The following is a 24,862-nucleotide window of genomic DNA, read 5'->3' as shown; positions in this document are numbered from 1 at the left end:
GCCGCGCCGCGCCGGCCGCGGGCAGCGCCCGCCCCGCGGCTGCCCGGCTGCTCGGGCCGGAGTAGGTGAGAGCCGCGCCGCGCCGCGCCGTGCGCCCTCCGGACGCGCAGGCCCGGTTCTGGGCAGGGACGCCGGCGCGGGAGGCGGCTCCTGCGGGTCCCGCCGTGGGAAGGCGGATTCCGGCACCTTCCCGTGAAGCCGGCGCGGGAGACCGGGAGCCGGGGGCGCGCGAGCGCTCGCCCGGGAACAGGGACCCGGCGGCCGGAGGTCCCCTGCCGGGTCGGCTGGTGGGGATGAATCCCAGGCGCATCTGGTGCTCTTGGGTTAAACTGCCAGACATGTTTACCGGCTTTGTGCAGCCCGAGACGGGGGCAGTTCTCGCGCCGGGGCGGCGAGCAAGCTGAGCTCTCGCCATCGTGCAGAAGGAGCGGCTCCCGCGAGGGCAGCGTCCGCCTGCGGGCGCGTTCGTCCTCCCCGGCACCTCCGCGTGCCCCGACGGGGCTGAGCGGCGACTCCACAGCTGGCCTGGGGACAGGCCCGCGGGGGCAAACCCGCCGGCGCAGGGAGGACCCCCGCCGTGCCTCTGACCATGCGCTGTCTCCACAGATGGGCGCAGCCTGCAGACCCCACCAGCCCCTCCGCGGCCGCCCTGACGCACACTGCCCGAGCGCAGCGCCGGCCGCTGCTGGGACTTTGACCTTCCGGATGGCCATGGAGGCTGGCGGGGAGCAGGGCGCGACGTGACCGCCTGAGCCTGCGGCACCTCCAGGGCGCTCACACTTCCCTAACTTTGCAGAGCTCATGGTGAGTACCCGGCCCCCGGGCCACCCCCGCCGTCCGGTCCACACCACCCGGGCGGCAGAGTTGTGGGCGGGTAGTTCGGGGCCGAGGGCCGTGGGCTCCGCAGCACCTGGATCCCCAGGCCGCCTGTCAGCGCCCTGCGCGCCTGCTTGCTCCGCGCTGATCATACTAATTAGTCGCAGGCATACAGCAGTGTCTGTGGAGGTGACATACGAGCCCCTGGGGACCCTGCCCCCGAAAACCTTGCCTAGCCCTGGACCAGAGCCCCTCCCCCGCCTCCTCCAGGCCCCTCCTGAGGCCGTTCCGCCCCTGCCTGCCCCCGCCATCCCTGTCAGCAGGTTGACCCAGCGGCAGAGCAGGAGGGGTGTGGGTGGGCTTCCCGGCTCAGGCTGGACCAGGTACAGCGCACGGGAAAGGGTGTCCTCTCGCCAGGAGCGCGATGGCCCTGCAAGCTTTTGTTGTGGTTGCTGCCAGTCTGGATTCGGAAAGGTTGACAGCCAAGTAAACAGTGTGTTGTGTGTGCTGCTAAGGGACAGCTGACAGAGGCAGCGAGGACCCAGGGTGCGTGCAGAGAATGCTGATGGCCCCAAAGGACAGTGCCGCCGTCACAGCCACCGGCATGCACGCTCAGAGCAGCTGAGCGTCTACTTCATGAGGAGCGGGCGTCTGAGTCACCTGCTCGCTTTCTTCCTGTGCCATTCAAAATGTCCACGCGAGAGAGATGCTTTTGGCCAAAATCCAGCGTTATCTCAAGCTGCTACCCGGGCCTCTGAGGCTGGAGGACATGGCCACACGTACCTCCCACATCTGACAAGGTCACGTGATCAGGCACATCGCTCCTCAGGGCGGCGGGCAGGCCCGGGGGCTGCCTCCAGCTTCCGAAGCCACCACCTGTTGCCCGCAGGTGCCACACCCGCCGTGGCCGGGGGCGCTGGGTTGGCAGTAGCCATGGCCGTTCATCCTCAAATTTAGACCCTTGTTTGCAAAATGGAAACCTGCCATTGGCAGACGAAAAGTGAGTCAAGGGTGCGTCAGAGGCAGGGGTGGCCACAGCAACCCTGGAGGCCATGGGGTTGGGGGGAGGCCACAATCTCGGCCCCTCCGCTCTGACCCTCGGCCCTTCTGTGCACGGCTTGCAGGAGCTTCCCCCACCCAAGGCGCACCCCCACCCTGCATGGTCTGAGCGCATGTACAGTCTCCTCTGCGTTCCCTCGTGACACCGAGAGGCAAAACCTGTAGCTTTGCCTGGGAATTTGTGGGGAATTTCGGCCGTTCGTGGGGTTTTGTTGTTAACAAATAAGGTTTGCACCTGACACACTCTGCGGACAGGACAGAGAATGTGCAGAGTTGTCTTCCCAAGTTGCATAAATCTGGTGGGAGCACTTTTCTGCCCGTGTCTCTGAGTTCATGGTATAGTTACCTGGGTAGACTCACCTGGCAGCCTCAGGGGCGTGGGAAGGAGGCCTGGAGGCCGCAGCCAGGTGAGGGTAGTCCTGACTCTGCCTGACCCTCCATCTGCTGAGGAGCAAACAGCCTTCCCAGTTCCTAAGTGTAAAGACACAGGCCAGCTCTTCTGGCTGCATCTCCACCCACCCAGCACGAAAGCGTGAAGCAGCGCCGAATTCTGCGTGTCTGGGGCCCTGCGCTCTCCTCTCTGCCTGCTCCCTGTCCGCCTCGGCGCCCTGGCGGACGCACAGTGAGTGCCCCTCGGCAGGACATGGCAGGCCTCGTGTCCAGGGTTTAAGGCTGAGGGCACCTCCTCCCGGATGCACCCTGGTCGCTGCTGTTAACACACAGCAGACGGGAAACTTGCCGGGTCCTGCAATAGGTGTTATTAGTACTTAAATTCAAGCAGGCACCAAAACGTGTATGATTTTGACGCTGTAACCGGCAGCCCTCGTGCTTAACTTGGAGAACAGTCATTCTTGAAGGGAACGGACTGATGGTCTTTGTAGTTAGAGTAAAATCGTCCACTCCTTTGGCTTTCTCCACTTCTGCCTCCTTCAAAGCATCGGCGTCTGCTGGTTAGACTGAGGCGTCTTTCACTTGGTTCGGGCTCTGGTTTGCCCGGCAACACTGTTCCCGGCCTCAGGAACTAAGTAGAATAATGGGGTTGGTATGACTGATACGGAAGGATGTATATGGTCTGGCACAGTGTCGTGTGGCATAGCACAGTGTGGCGTGTCGCATGGGGGGCCTGGCGCAGTGTGGCGTGCTATCATGTGGGACAGCGCGGGGGTCCAGCGTGGCGTGCCGTGGTGTGGGGTGGCCCCCGAAGCTACTTGCTTTCCGTCGTTGCAGTGTGTGAGTGGCGCCGTTCGGATGAGCTCACCCTCCCTTCAACGTTCAGGCCACGGCTGGTGCCACGATGAGCTGATTTTAGTGGCTGTGCCCGGTGTGACTGCCTGGTGGCCGCCAGCAGCCTCAGCGGGGTGTGGGGCTCTCACAGAGAACTTGGCAGAGCCCCTCAGCCCAGCTCGCCCTGAATCCAGGGCTGACCTTGGTGTCACTGGGGGAGTCTGTTGCCGCGTCCTGCATCCGGGAAAGAGGGAGCGGCCAGGCCAGCCCCAGACCCTGCTTGGAGCCGAGGACCCCAAAGACAGCACGTTCGGGACGCCTCTTGCCGCTAACGTTTCCCTCTGCGCACGCAGGAGCCTGCAGTCAGAAAAGACAGGGCGGGATTTAAACCTCCCGAGGACTGGGCAGGTGACGGACGTGCCCGGCACAGCCAGGCTCAGGGGGGCCGAGTGGGGGTCCCCGGCAGGCGCTCCCGCAGCTCCGTGGAGGAGGCTGGCTCTGGAAGGGCCAGAGACGGGTCACGGGACATTCGTAGTCCGCGCTGTCAGCGAGGAGGTGACCCTGCGCCTGGCGGGCTTATCCCCTCCCAGCCCTGCGGCAGGGCGCCCAGCAGGTGCGACCAGGCCTGGGAACCGCTTCCCCGACGGCACATGAACATGGTCTGTCGAGTTTGCAGGCATTTCAGAACTTCGGTGAATTCTTTTTGGTTTGTTGCTTTTTATTCGGTCCCATATCAAAATAACTAAAAACTGCCAAAATCTACTACCTTCTCACGGAGCAGGGGTTCGTCACCCACCTGACATCTCCCTGCAATTGGGAACTTCAAACAAGCAAAAACCAGTCTAGAAGGAAAGGCCTCATGGTATTTTTCAACATGATTTTCTCCAAATCTCGGCATGATTTTACCAGCCTGCGTGCCCCTCCAGAAAGAAAACCATGACTCGCTGCACAAACGTGACAAGGGTGACTCCTGCTCTAGACGAGTAGCCGAGGTCCCTTCTGCCCTCTGCCTCCCCCGGAACGTGCGAGGCCGACAGAGCACAGAGGCCGACGAGAGAACACGTTGGGCTCTGATGGAATCGGTCTTCTCTGGCGCAGAACCAGGAACAAGCGCGGGAGAACCTGGAAAAGACCAGTTTACCCCCTGGACAGACAGAGCCTGCAGGCCTGGCCACCGGGGAGGACAGGGCCGCCGACCGTCTGCACCCGGTTCGGGAGGCCGCCTGCCCGCCGCAGGGGCCGAGTCAGATCAGACTCGCACGGAGTGTGGCTGGCGCTGTCTTCCCATCTTCCCTCCTTTCTTCTTGTCTGTCTTTACACCCCAGCCCATTTGATTTGCAGAACCCACCAGAAAGGATTCGCCCAGCTAAAACGATAATGAAATGTGAGAGGAAGTTGGACTATAGAGGAGACCCCACACGTCAGGGCTGGCCTGCGGGAAGAGGGGAGCCAGGTTCCGGGGGAAGCAGTGCCTCTCCCAGTGGCTCCTGAAGCCACCCTGGCCACTCTGCAGGCCCAGAAGCTGGCTTCCTCCTCCCCTGCACCACCCCGGGGTCCTCCAGGCTGTTTTCCTCCCGCCCTCGGCTGTGAGATGAGGTCCGAGCTCCCTTCGCTGCGGTGGGTCCGGAGGGCGCTCTGCTGGCACGGCCTCAGGGGATTTGTCTGTGCCCGTCGGCCAGATTCTGTTTCAGCTCATATCAGACTGTCGTCATGATTTTGCCCATGGAACACTGGCAGAGTAGACACTTCCAAGGGGAACTTGTACATGTGTGAACTTTCAAACATAAAATATATCTCTATTTTACATTACTTGCTTTGAATTTTAAATGTCACCTCTAAAAATGTAGAAAGGCACTGTCGATAATTCTAATTTAGAGAAAGAAAAAAAAGAAACCAAACCAAATCGAATCCCTGTTTCTTATCAAGCACACTGCTGACCCACAGCCGCTGCGGCCTCGGCCCAGAAGCCGGTCCCTGCGCAAGCCCAGCCCCAGCCCCGGCCAGGCCACGCGGCTGCTCTGGAGGCCAAACGCCTCCCCTTGCTTCCTGGTCTGTGCGGAACCTCAGGACTGGGCCGTCCACGAGAAGCAGGCCCCCACTCCACGGCGGCGTGGCCCGGCTGTGCCTTGGGCCTCCACGGCGTCCCCAGAACACGCCTCTGCATCTCAAACTGGCTCCCCGAGGTGTTGGCCCGTCGCACGAGAGACGGTTCTGACTTCCTATTTGGCTTAACGTGAGTGGGTTTTCTGTATGTGAATAAAAACCCACAGATGAGACACGTTCAAACGTAAGCCCTGGGGACGGGGCGGGGTGCGGCTCGCGGGCACAGGACGTGGGGGTGTTGCCGTGGATGCTGCTTTAGGACGCTCCAGCCCTGCTCCCCACCGTGCACGCCCCCCGGAAGGCCGTGGGGGGACTTGTGACGCCCAGAGGGCGGACCTCCCAGCCCCCAACACGGTGGATGCAAAGTTCTTGTTCCAGGAGAGCTGTCGTGGAAGCCGGTCCCGATAGATATGGCAAGACCTGGGCATGGCGCCCGCCAGGAAACAGTGCGCCAGGGGGCTCAGCAGCCTGAGCTCTGGGACTCGGGGGCCCCCTGCTGCCCAGCACAGGTGGAGCTGCCCCCCCAGCAGCCCTCGCATGAGGGGTTTCTGTTTCCTGAGTTGTGGCACCATCCTGGAGGTCCAGCTGGCGGCTTCCTGCTGCTCTGCCCACCCCACGTCCAAAGCTGCTTCCGGCCTGGCGCAGGCGCGTCAGCCACCGGCCCTGCTGCGGGCTGGGGAAGAGGCCAGCATGGCTGCAAACCCCCGACCCGACTGCCAGAGCCGCTCGTGTGGTCTCACAGGGGGCCTCTGGGACAGTCCTCTGCCCGCACAGCCCTGGCCGAGTCCCGAGACAGTAGGCACCGGCCCTGGCCCCACCCCCAGGCCAGGGCCTCTCCCCGGAGGGCCGTGCAGAGCATGGGCAGGGGCAGGGCAATGACTTCTGCCCCGACAGTGGGACCACAGCACCCCTGTGGGGTCCCAGCGGGACGCGGTGCCCACCAAGGGTGTGAGGCTGGAGGTCCAGGGTCCAGGTGCCGGCAGGTGGTTTCTGCTGGGGTCTCGCCCCGGTCTGCAGACAGTTTTCTGCCATCCTCACGCGGCTGCTCTGCGCATGACCTCCCTGGCGTCTCCTCCCGTGCCCAGCGTAGCCGTGTGACGAATGAAACGCAAACCCCCTCCGTTCCACACATTTGCAGGCGGGCATGCTCTTCCCCCAGCTTCACTCTGCCACAGAGAACACGTTCTCCTCGCGCTCCGACCTCGCGCCCTTACTCAGACCCCAACGCACACTGCGATCCACGATGTCTAGGAACGGCCGCGGGGCCTCGGCCGTGTCCACCGTGCGTAACAGCCGCTGCTCTTTCTCCGTGGACTCGAGCCAAGGCTTCGTACAGAATTCTCCCAGGAAGATTCAAAAGCAGGATTTCCATGGGTGTGAGGCACAGAAGTGGGGTTGGGATGATCCGACGCCTCGCCGCCTCTCTGAATGGCCACCCCGACCCCACCGGCAGGCGAGGTGCCCTCCGGTGGAAGCCGGCGCCGCCCCACCCTCTCCAGCCACATGGGACAGATGGGAGGCCGGAGGCAGACGTCAGGCACAGCAGAAATGCCACCGTCCAGCAGCTGGGCTGAGCACGGGGGGGGGGGGGGGGTGCAGACAGACCACGCCGGGCGGCCACGTGCTGCAGCTGGTCCTGCCCCAGCGCCCACTGAGCAGGGCCTTTCGCCGCCACCAGCCAGACCCCTCTGCCCAGGCGGGTGCTGTGTTTGGGACCTAACAAGTGGCTCAGGCCAGGAGGTGGCCAGAGCGGCTCCAGGGGAGGCTGAACCCGAGGTGGGGGACCAGGAGGCTCTGCCACTGCGCAGGTCCTGGCAGCCCGTAGCTCACGCGGTGTCCTCTGTTTCCTCCCCAGGATCTGAAGACCGTCCTGTCCCTGCCCCAGTACCCAGGGGACTTCCTGCACCCCGTGGTGTACGCGTGCACGGCCGTCATGCTGCTCTGCCTCCTGGCCTCCGCCATCACCTACGTTGTGCACCAGAGGTGAGCCTGGCCGGGAGGCCCTGCGCCCACGGCGCCTGCCTCCACCTTCAAACGCAAATCCCCAAAGCGAGGTCTCACTGTCCTCCAGGAGCCAGAGGGTGAGGGTGCTCGGGGGAGCCACGGCCTCCACTCTGGGCCTCCAGCAGGTCTCATAGCAGCTTCTGTTCTTAACTGGGTGCAGCGAGCTGCCCCTGAGACGGGCCAGGTCAGCTGGATGCAGCGAGCTCCCCCTGAGACGGGCAAGGTCAGCTGGGTGCAGCGAGCTCCCCCTGAGACAGGCAAGGTCAGCTGGGTGCAGCGAGCTCCCCACAAGGCACTCCCACCTCGGGAGGGTACAGTGGCCTGTAGTACACCAGGAGATTCGGGAAATGTGAGGAAGGTCCCGCGTAGCAAGGCCAGGCATCAAAGTCACGGTCAAGGCCCAGGCCACGGCCTCAGTCATGGGCAGAGGCTTGGGGGTGTCCATGGCCTTGGTCATAGGCAGAGACTTGGGCACAACCAAGCTGCCGTAGACTCGGTGGCTTATAAACAACGGAAGTTGGTTTCTCACAGTTCTGGGGGCCGGGAGGTCCAAGACAAAGGCAGCAGCAGATGCAGCGTCTGGTGGGGGCTGCTGCTCAGTTCACGGACACGCTGTCTCGCTGCGTCCTCCCGTGGTGGGTGGGGCAAGGCGGCTCTCGGGGGCCTCTTTTACGAGAGCACTGATCCCACTCACATTTGAACATGAGAACTGTGGTGGGGACATGAACCCTCAGACCATGGCAGCTGTGGTCACAGGAGAGGCTTGGCCACGGCCACGGTGAAGGTGTGGCCAGAGTCATAATCCAGCAATGTCCGTCCCAGCCCAGCCCCTTCCCGAGGTGTCAGACATCTACTCAGCTGGCAGGGGGGCGGGGGGACCAGCCCTTCCTGGGACCCAGAGGCGTGACTTCTGCCTGGGACTGTACACGCGTCACAGAGCCCCGGGGCTCAATATCGTCATCTGTCAAACGATCAGATTGCTCAGACTCTGCAGAAAACCCTCCGGCTGTAGCATCCTGCGGTGACTTAACGCGGGACCGTCCCCTGGCAACCTGCGCAGGGTGGATGTGGCGCGGTGCGTTGTTCTCTGCCCTGCATGGGGCTCTGGGCAGTTGCTCCCAGCCCCACAGAGGGACAGGGCTGGGGTGGGCGAGGGGCTCAGTCCCATCGTGAAAGTGACACACCCTCTTTCTCGCAGCGCCATCCGGATCAGCCGGAAGGGCCGGCACACGCTCCTGAACTTCTGCTTCCACGCGGCTCTGACCTTCACGGTGTTCGCGGGCGGCATCAATCGCACCAAGTTCCCCGTCCTGTGTCAGGCGGTGAGTGCCGTGGTCGCGTGTGCCGCAGAGCCGCGTGTGTTTGTCACCCTCCTGCTGAGGGGAGAGTGTAGTAACTGTCTTGTCTGTGAAATAAGATTCTAGCATCTGTCCTGCGTTTCCCGGGAAGGAACGCAAGGCTCTGGCCAGTCTGCGTCAGTTTCACTCCGTGTGAATCCGGTTGTTTTGCCCCAAATTGTATCATATAAAAGAATTTACTTCTCCCTGGACCAGTGCACTCCAAGGCCTAGTGACGGCTGACTGGACATCTGCTGTCCACCGAGGTCAAGCACAGACCTGCCTCCAACGAGGGGTCTGGTGGGGTGGGAGCTCTGGGGAGGGGGACCTGCCCTGTGGGAGCAGGAGCCAGTGGGGCAGGTTACCGGGGTGTCCGGGTTGCGCAGACCGCCCCGCGTGGACCCTGCCCAAGAGCTGCTGGGAACATCCTGCTCCGCCAGGAGAGGTAGAGCCTCCCAGCGCCCAGCACGGAAAAGAACGAGGGTGTCGGGAGAGGGCCTTCCTCACGCCCTGTGGCCTGCCTGGCTTTGGCTTAAAGGGGGGAGTCGGAATCGCCGATTCCATCAGAGCTGAGCCTGGTCCCGCCCTTTGGGTTTCAGCTGGGCCCCAGGCCCAGCCCCGGGACGGTCCCCTCCAGGGCCCCGCATGCCGGGTGGGGGCGCCCCACGGGCTACAGGCGTGTGACTGGAGCTCAGCCCTGCGGTTTGGTTCCTGCGCGGGGCCTGCGCCCAGCCTGCTGTGCTCGGGGAGCGTGCGCCTCTCTCGCTGGCCCTGTCATCGCGAGCTCAGCAAACATCCACAGGTGGCGTGGGTGCGACTCCACCCGGGGGGCCTCGGGCCCTCCCAAACCTGGAGCTGACGTTGGTGGCTGTCTGTCCACACTGGAGACCCATCCACCTGCCAGAGAGCAGTGGCCAAGAAGCACCCTGGGGGTGGGTGGGTGAGGGCCTGTCCCCACAGGGGACAGCTGGGCTGTGAGCGCCAGGCCTGCCCAGGGTGTCTTTCCCTCCTCGCACGGGTATGATCACATTCTGAGGCCGGGAGAGCCTCATGGGCCCCCACGCACACGCCCCAGACCTGTACACGGAGGCGACGGCACGTCCATGTGAGCACACATCAGGACCAGCCACCAGAAAGCCACGTCCACCACCTGGGCCCAGCCCTACGTGGCCCTGGCAGAAAACCCACCGGCACACGCATGGGAGGCGGCTGCGGCGGATGCCGCTCAGTGGGCGGAAAGGAGCCAACGCGCATGCCTGGGAACCCCGTCTATGTACTGCCTGCGGCGCGCTGGGCATGGGCTTTAAATCCGCGCTTCACCGCCGTGCTCCACACGCTGCAACAAAGCCACCAGGCCCCACGCGAGCCCCGAAACTGTCCAGGCTCAGACCAGCCCGGACGAGGCTCTGTGCAGCCCGAGGGCCTGCTGGTGGCAGCCGCGTGACGCCGAGACGTTTGGTGGGCAGGGCGGGTCTGGAAGGGGCCGGAGAGGCGAGACCTTGGGGAGATCGTGTGAAGGAGAGAAGCCTCCGCACTTTCCCGGTGACAGCGCTCGGGGGGAAACGGGGTCTGGGTGCCGCAGTTGGAAGGTGACGGCCCTTCTCCAGGCGCCGTCTTGACCTGCAGCCGCGGTCCCAGCGGGCGTCCCTCACACGCTCACGTGCTCATTCATTCATTCAGCACGCGTGAGACGGGGCCTGCTGGGCGCTGGGCGCAGCCGGAAACAGGCCCACGGGGTCTCGTGTGGAGCCTGCATGCTGGGGGCACCGCATAGGAGCCGCGCAGATGGCACCCGCGGCTGCGGCGAGATGGGGAGGTGTGGAGGACAGAAAACCGGGCTCAGGCCCAGACGTCCTTGACCTCCCTGCGCTTGGCGGCGTGACCCGAAGTGTCTGTCGCTGTTTCTGAGGCCTCCTTGGCCTGTGGCTCCCCCTCCCTGCTGGAAGGAAGGGCCCGGAGCCAACCACGAGGCCACAGGACGGCGGCCGCCACACTCCGCAGGGGCCCCGACAGTGCCGCGCACAGGACCCTGGGCCCGACCTTCCCGCCAGCACCACGCGGAGCAGCGAGGGAGCATCCAGAGCTCTGACGGCTGGAGAGGACAGAAGGTCGTCATGGCAACACATAGCTGACCACGAGCCTCATTAGATGCTAAGCAACATCATCAACAGACGTGCCCTCAGCACCGGGCCTCGGTCCCCAGTGGGGTGGGGTGACCGTCACGGCCTCCTTCCTGGGCAGGGCAGCCCTGTCCGGGTGCCCAGGCGGCCTCCCCAGGGCCTCTGCGTGTCCAGCCCGACGTCTGTGTTTGGGAGACGAGTACGCCGTTCACGCTTCCTGAAACCCCCAGAGCACGCGCAGGCGAGGCCCAACCCTTCCCGCCCCCTTCACCACCAGGAGACACCCTGAGGCCTGGGGACGGGCGCTGCCTCTGACCACTGATGGCCACGCAGGACAGTGACACCGCACCGCCACCCTCTCCCCTGTCCCCGCTGGGGCAGCGCACATGCAAGGCCCGTCCCGGGAAAGGCTGGACTCTCTCGGGCGAGCTGCGTCTCCCGCCGCCACCCCGCAAAGGGAACTGAACTGAACCGTGAGCAGAGCCGCGACCTTCCCACCGCCCACGGGAGTCTCGTCGGTGATTGTAGGTTTTGTCTTAAGTAAAACGTGGACTCTGGATTTGATCGATCGTTACAAAGGCGCAAGGTTGGCGGTGTTCAGAGTCTGTGTTCCGTCGACGTTTGCGTCCCTCCCGATGACGCAATGTTTTACTTCCCTGTCTCCAAGTGTCAGGTCGCCGCTCCAAAGGTAGCTTCGATTTGCGGAATCAGAGGGCAGAGACAGGTGCGGCGCATGATTAGCTGGGCAGAGGCAGCGAGGCTGGGGCACGGCAGGAGCAGCTCCCTGCGCGGTCGGCGGCCGAGTGTCCTGGGTCAGAGCCTCCTCGTACACACAGGGCCACGAGCTGCGGAGATCCCCGCTAAGGACGTGCCACCCGCCTCGCTCGAACACTGTGTGGGGCTCCGATGCCCAACTCTGCGGCCACAGGGCCCCGGCCTGAGCCCCACGCGACCACAGGAGGGGCGGGCACACAGGCCCCACAGGTGGCATGGACTCGCGCAGGGACACGCACAGGCCCGTGGGCTCCCACGAGCTCCCCAACCGCACCTCTGTTCAAGGGTCTTTGCAGCCCACATGCCCCCTGCGGCACCCCTGCAGTGTCCGAGGCTGCCCCCGATAACCCGCCTTACCCCCTGCAGCTGTCCTGTCTTGTTACTAGACGCTGTCTCCTGAAGGAGCCCAGGAAGCTCCAGGCTCGGTGGCTCGGGCTTCGGGGAGGTGGGGCTGGGGCTGACCGGCTGACCGGCCTCTGTCCCCCGCAGGTGGGCATCATGCTGCACTACTCCACACTGTCCACCATGCTGTGGATCGGAGTGACCGCCAGGAACATCTACAAGCAGGTGACCAGGAAGGCCCCACCGTGCGCGGATGCAGACCAGCCACCGTACCCCAGGCAGCCGCTTCTCAGGTACGGAGACCACTCACGCGCGTGGCCCCCCCACCAGAGGGGCTGAGTGACGCTGGCACATCCTCCGTTTCCTGGCAAACTCCTCAGAGGGCTGCTGGGGCCTGAGGAGGACGTGATCCAAGTAGGGCCACAGGGGAAGTGCGGTGACCTGGGGACAGGATGGGGTCTGAGTGGGGTCAGGGTGATGTCCTGGGGACAGGGTGGGGTCTGGGTGGTGACCTGGGGACAGGATGGGGTCTGAGTGGGGTCAGGGTGATGTCCTGGGGACAGGGTGGAGTCCTGGTTTATGCTGGGGAACAGGATGGGGGCAGGATATTGGGGCAGCATCCGTGGCTGGGCCATCGTGTGCGGGAGGCCACGTGTGTGCCTCGTGCTGGACATGCCCCACGCTGCCCAGTCACTGTCCTGAGACCCCTGCTCCCCGACCAAAGGCTGTGCGTGGAGGTGGCCCACGTGGCCTTGGCCCCAGTGTCCGTGGTGGCCTCGCTGATGCTGGGCACCTGCTCCCGAGCTGGTAGAAAATCATGGCGCACTCGGGCGCCAACTTCAGGGTGACCCTGGCCTGTGCCCAGCTGTCGGTCCTTCCTCCAGCCAGGATCCACAGGAGACTTGGCAGGGACTGGGGATGCAGGGACAGCCCCAGGACGAAGGCCAGGGCGCCGTCCTCCCCAGAGTCAGGAGCCAGGGAAACTGGGGCAGACGCGAGGTGCAGATGCAGAGATTCCTCTCACGTCCCACAGAAAATACCCGCGCTGGGGCTGGGGCTCCGCAGGCGGGAACACGCACACACGTGTCCCGTGACTGGACAGCAGCTTCCAAACGGGAGATCTGTGGCTTCGCTGTTCGCTTTTCTGAGTCGAGACTTAACCCCAACCCCGGAGTTGGAGAAAGCCAGGCTCAGCATGTGGCCCGTGAGGCCTTGAGCATGGGCACCAGCCTGCCCGTCCTCCTGCGGGCTGTGCTCCAGCAGGGGCTGCCCTGCACCTGGGGGCCCCTCGGGGACTTGGGGGACGTTTTCCTCCAGGCGGCTCCTGCAAGAGGCAGTTGCTGCCAGTGTGAGCTGTGGCCACGTGCGGGCCGTGGACATGGCAGCTCCTCCAAGTAGGGAACCAACAGAACTCGTTTCGAGGCAGAAAAAGCGACGTCCCATGTCCTGTGAATAAGACCAGTCCCCCTCCCCTCCCGCCAGAGTTTCTGCCGTTGTTTGAATTTCGGGTCCGTGCAGACCTGTTGCCACTTAGCGACCAGGGCTGGGGTGCGCTATGCTCACGAGGGCCCAGCGGCGGGATTCACGATCTCGCCCGAGGTCCCTGGGTTTGAGAGTCACTCTCAGGGTGCGTTTCCTGTCTGTGGCGGACCGCAGGGCTGCCGGGCTCGTTGGAGAGTGGGGTGGGCCACGGGGTGTCTGGTGCTCCTCCCTGACAGCCTTGAGACAGAGCCGGGTCCGGGCTGGTGGGCTGGGCTCAGCGGTGCAGAGCAGCAGACCTGGCGGACCGTGAGGGCCGGCCTGTTTACCGTGGCGCTCTGGGGAAACTCACTGTTCCTCTTGTGCTGCCTGGAGACCACCATCACCCTCCCCGACCCGGGCCCTTCCTCTGGTGTAGAAAGGCCTGGACATTCGTGGGGGGCAACCACAGGTGCCATGACCCCGGAGTCCTCCGTGACCAGGGTCCTGGCCACTCCACTCTCCCCAGCTGCGCCTTCCCCCGCCCCGTGGCTGGTCGTGGCCTGGACATGTACACCGGCGGCAGGCACAGACTTGGGGGTGAGGAGAGGTGTTTGGCTTTGCAGGGGCCTGGTGCTATCTCTGTGCTGCCCCGGGCCATGGGGGAACGTGCGGAGCCTGCACCTTCCCAGGGGGGCGGTGGAGCCTTTCCTCTCCCCACCTCGGCCCAGAGCCTCCTGCTCAGGGGGGCACTTCCCGTCGGTCTGCACCCCGGGCGCGATCCCACAGCGCGGAAGGAGGCTGCGCACAGTCAGTGTCAACAGAAGTTCAGTTCCTGAGTCCTGAGACTTTGCAGCCCTGGGAAGGAACAGCCCAGATGCTCGCCAGGCCGCACGCGGTGCGCACCGCTCACGCTGCCCTCTGCCCACACCACTGCCTGCCGGACCCTCGGCCTAGACGGGGCAGCGGGGCCGGCTCGGGTCCCACGGGGCAGCGGCCAGGTCACAGACCCCAGACGCTCGGTGCTGCCTGTGCGTGAAGGAGCCCCCGTGCCCGGCCCCACCCAGCCCTGTGGGTTCCAGTGAGAAACAGGAAGGAAGCCGTCGTCCCTGAGAAGCTTCTGCAGGACCACAGATGCTGCCGGAGCATCTGACGTTCTGAGAAAGCCTCGCTTCCCGCGGTGGCGCACCGGGGTTTGCCCACTCTCGGCAGCCGCCTCTGCTCAGCTTTGGGGAGAACCAAAACTTCAGAGATTTCAAGGAAAACACAGCCATGTAGCATTTAGTAGGACTCGAGTCAAACATGTTACGGCCTGCGCGGTCTTGCTGTGGCCAAGTGGATGGGAGACCCCTCTCTCCACAGAGAGCTGGGTCGGCAGGGGCCGACACCCCGAAGACGCTGATTGCGCAGGAGGTCAGAGCTCGCGACCAGGGGCTGCCCTCTGGTCAAGGCCCGGTCGGGGAGGGGGCAATGGAAGCCCAGCGGGGAGCGGCGGTGGCCTCTGCAACGCGACTCTTCAGCGGGGACTTTGTGACTTTCTAGATGGTGATTCACCGGGTTTCATCTCCCCCTGTCCCAGGACAAGCCCCCTGCACCACCCCAGGTAGCCGGCGCCAGGCAGGCCTGTGCCGCGCCTCCCCCCTCGGTGCCTTTCCCGAGCCCACGCTGGGAGGCTGGCAGGGCTGGTGTCTGAGCCGGGCGAGCTGCAGATTCCGACGTGGAACCACGTCCTGCCCTGCAGGCAGGAGACCCCAGCTTGCACCAGCTCCACCGACCCCTTCTGTTCTCGCGGTGTTTTCTCCAAAACTCAGCACGCGGTGTGGCCACTGAGGCTCCTGCTGCCTGGACGAGCCACGCTCAGGTCCCCACCATGGGAGACCCCGGGAGACTCTCCCAGGCCCACACTGCAGCCCTGCCGGGCTCCCTGCTCTCCCTGCGCACCCGACGGCCATCTGGGTTGGGGCCTCCCCTGTCCTGCAGCCCGGCTCGCTCACCTGCCGGACGTGCCACGCCGAGGAGGGTGCTCCAGAGCGGTGGGGGCACCACGGGAAGGCGCCAGAGCCTGTGGCGGACTTGCCCAGCGGCGGGGGCCGCTGCAGACACACCCAGCGGGTCCCGTCTAGGGCAGGGCGCAGGCGAGCGGATGGACAGACCCCAGGGAAGTAGAGCGTAGACTCAGGGAAAGGTCAGTGAAGGCCGAAAACATCCCACCGACAAAGTGGCAGGTCATGTTCCTCAAAGGTCACACGCCCTGGGGCTCAGCGTGACCCTCACCGGCCTCAGACAGCGTCAGGGGCCACGCCAGCTCTGACCACCGGCGGGACCACGTTGGGTCTGGAGACCACGTTAAGTGTCGCGCGCCGCAGTGTTAAACCGTCAGCTCCTTTGTAGATTTCAGTGCGCGAGTCTTGACCTCCTCCGTCAAATGTTTGTCCCCAACTAGTTTATTCTTTTTGCTGTTATTGTAAAGGGGATTGTTTTCCTAATTTTCTCTTTGGATTTTTCATTGCTTGTGTTTAGAAATACAACTGATTTTGGCATCGATCTTGTCCTACAACTTTGCTAAGTGCCTTCTGTTAGCTCCGATCCTTTCTTCGTTAACTCTTTCGGATTTTCCGTACCTGCGATGATCTCGCTGTCTGTGCGCAGGGCCGGTTTTACTTCTTCCATCCCAGTCTGGACGGCTCATCCTTCTTTTTCTTGCCTAGCTATGCCAGCTAGAGCATCCGACGCAATGTTACTCTTCCCTCTGAGTTTCTTGGTCTAGTGAAAGGTTTACGAATTTTGTTGATTTTTGTTTATTTATTTATTTCTATTTTGGAGCCAGTCTTGCTCTGCCACCCAGGCCGCAGTGCAGTGGCGTCAACGTAGCTCCCTGCGGCCGTGACCTCCCCGGCTCCTGCGACCTTCCGGCCTCATTCTCCCGAGTGGCTGGGACCACAGGTACCACCACGCCCGGCTGAGTGTTGATCTTTTTAAAGAACCAGTTTTGGTTGCATCGATTTTCTCTGCTTTTCTGTTCTCTAATTCATTTGCGTCTCTGCTCTGGCCTTTCTTATTCCCTTTCTTCTGCCAGCGTTGGGTGTCGTCTGCTCTTTTTTCAGGTTTCTCATGGTATAAAATTAGATTATTATTTTCTTTTTAATGTAAATGTTTACAGCTATAAATTTTCCTCTGAGCACTGCTTTTGGTGCGTCCTTAAGGTATGTTGTGGGGAGTTTTTTCTCATTTATCTCAAAGTATTTTCTAGTTTTCCTTGTGGTTTCTTTTTTAGCTCATTGGTTATTCGAGTATGTTGTTTAATTTTCACAGATCACTAGGTGTTCAGGGAGGAAATCCCATCTTCTCTAGAATTACGCAAAACTTGTAACAACTTGCTGAATGATTGAAATCCTGACTTGATCAAGGTGAACCACGTGGTTTCAGGTGGTTTGTCTCTGTGGAGAGATCCTCCCTACAATGATGAGAAACATTATTTTATTTCTTCTCTGTCTGCGGTGAAGCTCTGTGGCTGGGGTCCAGGTCCACGGGAGGACGAGGGCGGCCGATTCTGCACAGCCACTGTGTGGCTGGCCGTGGCAGGCAGCGGCTGCCGGCTGCTTCCTCTGTGTGTGAGGAGGGTGGGTGCGGGGCCGTGGCCCGTCTCCAGGGAGGGTTCTGGGCCCCAGACCAGGCTTCACCCAGACCTCACCAAGGAGCCCGCCGCCCTTTCTGGTGTGCTCCGCGCGGGCATGGCTGCGACCTGAGTGTAAATTTTGTCCGGGACCCGTGAGTTCTGCCTCACGGCCTGCTGGTAAGTCCCCACCAGGAACCCGCCGTGAGCCTTTGGCCCACAGAAGTGCCACGCAGATGTGGAGCGGTCTGGGAAGGCCACGATCCGACCCGAACCAGGGCTCTGTGGGGTCTTGTCACGAGGATGACCTGGCCTGCCCGAGTGAGTGAGGGAGACCGTGGGCAGGACCCCCATTGAGAGGGGTGTTGGGGAGAAGGGAGCAGAGAGAGGCACCAGGAATCGAAGGGGAGCTGCCCGGGGTGGGGGACAGGCCCACATGGGACACAGGCCCTGCCACTCCCCGACGTGCTGACTGACCCGCCCTCTGGCCCCACGACTGGTGCCTCCTCTGATTCTAAGACGCCTCATGTTGGACCCACACAGGGCCACAGTCTTCTAGGTACCCTGAGATCCTGGCCACGAGACGGGCTGGAGCCACAGGCCAATCCAGGGGTGACTTGCAGTGACATCACTCCTGACAGTGACACACGTCTAACCCATGGCCACAGAGCCTCCCCTTAGAGTGGCCCAGATACCTTAATGGTTGGTCCACGTGGACCCAGCACCCCCTCCTAGTGTCCACGTGACCCCGCACCTCCCCTCCTAGTGTCCACGTGACCCCGCACCTCCCCTCCTAGTGTCCACGTGACCCCGCACCCCTCTCTTCAGTGTCCACGTGACCCCGCACCTCCCCCTCCTCTGTCCACGTGACCCAGCACCTCGCCCTCCTCGGTGTCCATGTGAGCCTGCACCACCCACTCCTAGTGTCCACGTGACCCAGCACCACCCCCTCCTCGGTGTCCACGTGACCCAGCACCTCCCCCTCCTCGGTGTCCACGTGACCCTGCACTGCCCACTCCTAGTGTCCACGTGATCCAGCACCTCCCCCTCTTCGGTGTCCACGTGACCCCGCACCTCCCCCTCCTTGGTGTCCACGTGACCCTGCACTGCCCACTCCTGGTGTCCACGTGACCCTGCACCGCCCCCTCCTCGGTGTCCACGTGACCCAGCACCTCCCCCTCAGTGTCCACGTGACCCTGCACCGCCCACTCCTGGTGTCCACGTGACCCCACACCCCCCCTCTTCGGTGTCCACGTGACCCAGCACCTCCCCCTCCTCGGTATCCACGTGACCCTGCACCACCCACTCCTCGGTGTCCACGTGACCCCACACCTCCCCCTCCTCTGTGTCCACGTGACCCCGCACCTCCCCCTCTTCGGTGTCCACGTGACCCAGCACCTCCCCCTCCTCTGTGTCCACGTGACCCCGCACCTCCCTTCCCTCCTTGGGCATCAGCTCAGGACCTGCCAGCTGGTGTTCCTCCACGTGTCGGGCACTGGGCACTATTCCAACTTCCCGTCCTCCTCCCCACGTCACATCAAACCCCTGTCCCATGACCCTGCCCCCACCCTGTGTAGCCTCCCCCTCTCCACACCCCACTCCCTACACCCCTGTTTTGCTGCTGGTCTCCCGAGACCGCTTCTCTGCATCCACCCATCCAGCCGCCCCCGCCCCCCTGCAGCATTTCCCTCCCAGGTGGGTCCCACCTGTGTAGCCTCTGAGAGACTGTCCGGCCCTGCTGCCCCTCAGGCCTGGCCGCCATCTGTCTGCACCTCCCTCCCCGGCACGCCCTGCCCTCCCCACCGGGCAGGTGTGTCCCACCTCTGCCCTGGGCTCAGCCCGGCCACCTCCCTGCAGGGTGCCACGGGCAGTGGTCCCCCAGCCCCTCCAGGCGTCTTGCTGTTTTCTTCTCTCGAGAGGGGGCTTTCCCGTTTTGCACTCAGAGCTGGGCGTCCGCCTCCACGTGGCGCTCGCTGGAGCTACCAGCCGACACGTGGCAGGGATTTGGTGAACGCCTGTTAGATTGGCGTCAGGTGAGCAGCCTCAGTGCCTCGCCTGCGCTGGCTGTTTCCACTTCATCCTGAGACGGGAGTGACGGCCAAGCCCAGCTGTCACGCAGGCGTCAGAGGCCCCGTGGCCACCACACATTCAGGGACCCGCCGGGCCCCCTCCGGACTCCCAGATGGGCGTGTGAGCTGTGAGTGCACGTGAGCACGGGCCAGCTTGTGTGGGAGGCGTGTGAGTGCACACGTGTGCACGAAGTGCCATGCAGGTCGGCGCGGGGGGCGTGAGGCCAGGCACGGGACGGAGGCAGAGGCAGCGCAGCCGCATCCGACGGGCCCCCAGCTCCAAGCCGAGCCCCGGGGGTGCAGGTCTCGGAGGACCTGCCGGTGGCGCCAGCGGGGCAGGTGCCTGGTGCAGGCGGGGTGCTCTGGGACGGCTCCCCGACACCTCACCCAGGCGCTGACCGGCCAGCACTGGGTCCTGGCGGGGCGTGAGACCTGAGCCCTTCTCCAGAGTCTCTCCACGTCCTCGAGCTGGTCCATTCGGACTGGACGCCGGCTCCAGTCAACTGCGCCGGGTCATGGGGTCTGGGGACCACCCAGGTGTGGCACAGGGGACAGCGGCTGATGGGTGCAGTGGGTGGGCCAGCCCCCTCCTCTGCGAAGCTTGCCCCACCACAAGTTGGTCCTTTGTCTTCTTTCCTTTTCTTTTTTAAATACTTTTTTCAGTTTAACCTTTTTTTGGTGTGTCGTGGAATACCTACACAAGAAAATGCTAGAACGCCGGTGCGGCTCAGGACACTGTGCGGAGACCTGCAGGTGAGGGAGCAGGTGGGGGCGGCCCACGCCCAGCCGCCCTGCCGGGCTCTCACCCCGCTGTCGGTCCCCACGGCTGGCGCCCGCGACACCTCCTAGACTCCACCCCGCGCTGCGCATGCGGGACGGTCACCGTGTCTGGAATCTGGCCGCCTTCCCCGCACGCCATCTCTCCGCGGTCCCCACGTGCTTGCACGAAGCTGTAGGTCACAGGCTGGGTTGACGACCAGCGCTCCGATGGCCGCAGAGGCTCCAGCTTTCACGTCCCCACAGCGCCCTGCGGGTCCTCTCGGGCCCACCCTCCACGCCGGCCCGCGGGGCGCTGGGTCTCCCCAGGGATCCCAGGAGCATTGCAGCCCCTCCTGCGCCTGAGTTTTCCCCGTGAGGTGCCTGCGGGGTCCCTTCCCATCTTTCTCGCGGGTCACCGGCTGCTTCTGACCGAGGTCGGAGTCGCCGACGTCCCGCTGTGCGTAGCGGCCTCTGCGCTGCAGGTGCGGGCCCTTCTCAGCCAAGCAGGAGCCCCTGACGGCGGCCCGTGCTCGGGGCCTGCATCTCGCTTGGGGAATCCGCCCCCACTTTGCGGTCAGCTCTGTCACTTCAGCCCCAGATCCACCCGGATCCCCTCCCATGAGTGGCGTGTGGTTGGGGCCGCACCGGGTTTCCCACAGCTGCTGTAAAAATCCCGCACGATCCGTGACTTCAAACAACGCACCTGCAGCATCTCACCGTCTGCACACTAGGAATCCAGCGTCAGGGCCGGCTCCCCTGGGGGCCGCATCCGTCCAGCACGGGGACAGCCCGGGCCGCCTGCACTCCGGCTGGGCCCCCTCCACCCTGAAAGCCAGCTGCCTGGGGTCCTCTCTCCACCTTGACCTTTGTCTTATCAGGACCCTGTGACGACATCAGGCGAGATGACACGGGACAGTCTCCCGTCTCGAGACCCCTCCCCCAACCCCATCTGCAAAGCCCCTTTTGCTAGGGGAGGCGACACTCACAGGTCCAAGACTAGGACCTGGCCGTGGTGGGGACACAGGAACTGGGGCACAATCGCGTGTGCAAGCGCTCACACGCCCCCCTTTGCGGACGGCCTGTCCCCCCCCGCCCAGCCCTTTGCCCCAGATCAAGTGCCGTGAGCACGGGCCAGCCCCGGGCTCCCAGCTTGTCCCTCCACGAGCCATCTGGTCCGCGCTGCTCCACCCCAAGGCTCTCTGAGCGCCCGCACTCCGTAGTTCCAGTAGCTGTTCTGCAGACTCTACCGAATGTTCTACGTGATCAGTCACGTCCTCTGCAAATAGAAACGTGTTTTCTTCCTCTCTCATTGGCTGCCTTTACTTCTTTTGCTCGCCTCGTGACAAACGCCCTCAACGCTGCGCAGCAGCGGGGCGTCCTCAAGCTGTTTTTGATCTTAGAAGGAAAACATCCAGTTGTTCCGCATTAAGCCTGACACTAGCTGCAAATCGAGGGCGTGGCCTCCATGCCCAGGTGCTGAGATGTTTCCATAATGGATGCTTATTTAACTTGGTGGAAACCTTCACCGCCTCGATTAAAACAATCGTGTTGTGTTCTCCTCTCTGGGTTTACGTGATGAGCTATGCTGACTGATTTTTATGAATAGCAAAACTAATTTTGCATTTTTTTAGATAAATCTTACATGGCCGTGATGTTTCCATCTTTTTCATAAAGCTCCTAGATATCACGTGCTAGTACGTGGTTACGCTGTCTGTGTTCATGAGGGATAACACAAGGTAACTGACCTTTTTTTAATGTCTGGCTTTGGCGTGAGGGTCTCGCTGGCCTCGTAAAAGGAGTTAGGAGATGTTCCCTCTTCTTTCACTGTCTGGAAGAGCTTATGTAAGATCGGTGTTATATCCTCCTTAGACGTGTGGTCAAACCTACTTGTGAGCTTGTCTGTTAGACGTTTTTAAGTACTGAATTCACTTTTTTGATAAATATGGGACATTCCAATTTTCCAATTCTTTTTGTTTTAATTTTGGCAATTGGTATTTTTCAAGGAATTTATCCATTTCATCGAAGTTGCTGCGTCTTTTGGCATTCAGTTATTTGTAAGATAGACTTGCTGTTCTCTTATTCTCTGTGGATACAGTGATAACCCTCTTTTTTGCTACAGACTGAGAATTTGTCTTCTCTTTTTCCTCGTTCAGTCTAGCTAAGAGTTTATAGTTTTGTTGATTTTTTTTTCCAGAAAATCAACTTTTGGCTTTGATAATTTTAACTGTGCTTTGTTTTCTGTATTTATTTCTGCATTTATCTTTATTATCTCCTTCCTCCAGTTACGTGGTGCCTTCTTTGACCTTTTATTTTTCTACTTTGTTAAGCTGGAATCTTAGATCACTAAATTTTAGATCTTTCTTTTTTTCTAGTAAAAAGCATTCAAAGCTATAAATTTCCCTCTATGACCTGCTTAGCTGCATCCAGAAATCTTGATTATGTTGTATTTTATCATTTTTTTAAATCTTTTCTAAATTCCCTTGGGATTTCCTTCTTGCTCCATGATCATTTACAAGTGTGTTGTTAGATCTACAAATAATTGAGTTTTCCTAGTAATCTTGTTAATTTTTCATGTAATCTAATTGTCATCAGAGAACATACTGTGTGACTCCAATCCTTTTAAAGTTATTGAGATCTGTTCCGTGGTGCATGATACCTTCTACCATGGTGAGTAGAGCGTGTGCTTGAAAAGAATGTGTGGATGTTCTATACGGAGCAATTAACTCAAAGTGGTCAATGCTACTGTTCACATCCTTATTTCTTTACTGAATCCTGTCTAGTCGTTCTAGCAATTGCTAAGAGAGGGGTGTCAGAATCACCAGCTATGATTTTGCAATTATCTGTTTCTCTTTTAATTTTGTCAATTTTGAGCTTTTTGTTTTTTTTTTTAGAGACACAGTCTCACTCTGTCACCCCAGCTAGAGTGCCGTGGCATCAGCCTAGCTCACAGCAACCTCAGACTCCTGGGCTCAAGCGATCCTTGCCTCAGCCTCCCAAGTAGCTGGGACTACAGCCATGCACCACCGTGCCCGGCTAATTTTTTCTATATATTTTTAGTTGTCCAGCTAATTTCTTTCTATTTTTAGTAGAGACGGGCTCTCATCCTTGCTCAGACTGGTCTTGAACTCCTGAGCTCAAGTAATCCTCCTGCCTCTGCCTCCCAGAGTGCTGGGATTACAGGCGTGAGCCACCGCGTCTGGCCAGGGGTCATGTATTTTGAATCCCTTCTCAGGCTGTGCTGTCTGCCTGATGTCATTGGACATGCTGCTCTACTAAAGTCTTTCTCTGGTGTTAACGAGGCCACTCCAGCCTTCCTGGGCTCACAGTCGGCACGGCCTTCTCTATCCGTTTGCTTTCAACCTATCTCTGTCTTTTACTTACAGTGCTTCTGTTCTAGATATTAATATATTACAAATTCCACAAGGCAATCTTCAAATTCGTTCTTTAAACAGTCACATATATTTCAAAGGGATTAAGTGGAAACAATCTTTTATATTTATGTCAATAATTAGCATTTCTTGTGTTCCTCACTCCGTTCCGATGATCCGAGTTCCCCTCTGGATCCCTCCAACCTGGAGAGTTTCACGTAGCATTTCTTGAAGTACAGGTTGTCTGATGGCAAATTCTCTTTGTCTTATTTTTATCAGAAAGTGTCTTTATTTCACCTTTCTTCTTGAAGGATATTTTCTTGGGATATAGAATTCTGGGAAGCACAGATTGCTGGGGGGTCACGGAAAGTGACCCTAAGAGGAGCCACCCTACTGCCACCTGGGATCTGGGGCCGTGTTGCCCATGTTGGGGCCATGAGCCACGTTGCTGATGTGAGGAGTCTGCAACACCCAGGAGGACAGCGCCTCTGCTCACGAGGCATCGTCTCTGAGCTGGCCCCTTGGCCGCCCCTTCCAGAGGCCACCACGGCTCCGCAGGGCTGGTAGCTGTGGGTGGTGGCACCTGTGACAGGCCAGCATGCTGCATGTTCTGTGCACAGGTGCGCGAGCTTGGCGCAGCTCCAGGTCCTCAGATACATGACATCGCGAGCCCAGGGTTGAACGCTCTCAGATGGAGCTGTTAGCTCAGGCTCCGTGGAGGGAAGTCGGCCCATGCCTGCACCGTAGGCCAACTCCCGCCAGGATGAATAGTGTCCCTCCAGGGCATGAGGTCAAATGCCAGCAGCTTGCCCCCAAGCAGCTGAACACAGCAAGTCTCCACGGGTCCGACTTGGACAGGCCCTCCAAGTGTCTCACTCTGAGGCTATGAGTCTGGTCTCAAAACCCATGTGCTGGCTGGTTGCTGGACACAGGCTGCCCTTGGGGAGGAGGGGGTGTAACCTGGGGACCCTGGTGGGAAGATCATCTCCGCCGTGAAGGGCCAAGTGACCCAACTCAGCATCCTCTGGGTTCCTGTCCTCACACCGTGGGGGCACATGCCCCCAGTACCTGTGCCACCTCCACCGGGGGCTTCCTGTTGTCCCTGCTGAGTCTGCAGCGGGAACGGAACACGCCCAAGGCCCCACCTTTGCAGGGCCTGGCCAGGGTCCTCACCGTGGCCCTGGGCTCCTTGGTGGGGGTTGGTGCTGGCCCGATGCAGACGGGCTCGGCCCAGGACACCAGGCACCTCCCAAGGAAGGCAGGAAGGATGGCGCTGTCCTTCTGGGAGGACTCGGGCCAGGGGGCTCAGCACCTTCCACTCTCCGGCAGGTTCTACCTCGTCAGTGGAGGGGTCCCATTCATCATCTGCGGGGTCACGGCCGCCACGAATATCAGGAACTACGGGATGGAGGACGAGGAGGCTGCATAGTGAGTACAGGGCCGCCCAGGAGAGAGGGAGGGTGGGGAGGGAAGGCCACCTGCCCAGAGCAGGGCAGCCAGGGGCGTCTGGCAGCATCGCCCTCTGCTGGTGGACCTGAGCTGAGGCCGGCCCGGGCAGGGAACTAGAGGCCGCCCACTAACCGTCCCGGGTGCCGTGGCGAGGGGATCCCAGGACACGGTGTAATGGGTGCTGGCCCCTGCCTGGGGTGGCCGCCCAAGCCGCGCCCTTCCCCCGCCCGTGCTCCCCACGAGTTCATGGAGCCCCTCCTCTCTAAGGACTCAGTTTCACCCTTAATCTCTTTCCCTGGACACCGGAGGCCTCGTTTTCTTTAGATAAGAAGGGCCTGGGAGACAAAGAGCGATTTGGCAGCACCAC

At 61.4% G+C, this 24,862-nt stretch overlaps 2 protein-coding genes across 2 annotated transcripts in view; one reads left to right on the top strand and one right to left on the bottom strand.

Moving 5' to 3' along the window:
• The window catches only part of CFAP46 (cilia and flagella associated protein 46), a 149,453-nt gene extending 148,740 nt beyond the window's left edge, over positions 1–713 (bottom strand). Inside the window, exon 1 of the mRNA XM_012660675.1 lies at positions 347–713. Coding sequence (XP_012516129.1) covers positions 347–713 — 367 coding nt within the window. The remainder of the gene's footprint in view (positions 1–346) is intronic.
• Positions 714–733: 20 nt separating this feature from the next.
• ADGRA1 (adhesion G protein-coupled receptor A1) overlaps positions 734–24,862 on the top strand; it is a 25,896-nt gene continuing 1,767 nt past the window's right edge. The window contains exons 1-5 of the mRNA XM_012660680.1: positions 734–804; positions 7,058–7,185; positions 8,405–8,528; positions 11,927–12,072; positions 24,376–24,474. Coding sequence (XP_012516134.1) covers positions 802–804; positions 7,058–7,185; positions 8,405–8,528; positions 11,927–12,072; positions 24,376–24,474 — 500 coding nt within the window. The 5' untranslated portion in view covers positions 734–801. The remainder of the gene's footprint in view (positions 805–7,057; positions 7,186–8,404; positions 8,529–11,926; positions 12,073–24,375; positions 24,475–24,862) is intronic.

This window comes from Propithecus coquereli, unplaced genomic scaffold (genome assembly GCF_000956105.1).
Source record: "Propithecus coquereli isolate 6110/MARCELLA unplaced genomic scaffold, Pcoq_1.0 Scaffold673, whole genome shotgun sequence".
Lineage (NCBI taxonomy): Eukaryota > Metazoa > Chordata > Mammalia > Primates > Indriidae > Propithecus > Propithecus coquereli.
The sequence above is the reverse complement of the archived record's forward strand: the minus strand, read 5'-3'. Positions and strand labels throughout refer to the sequence as shown.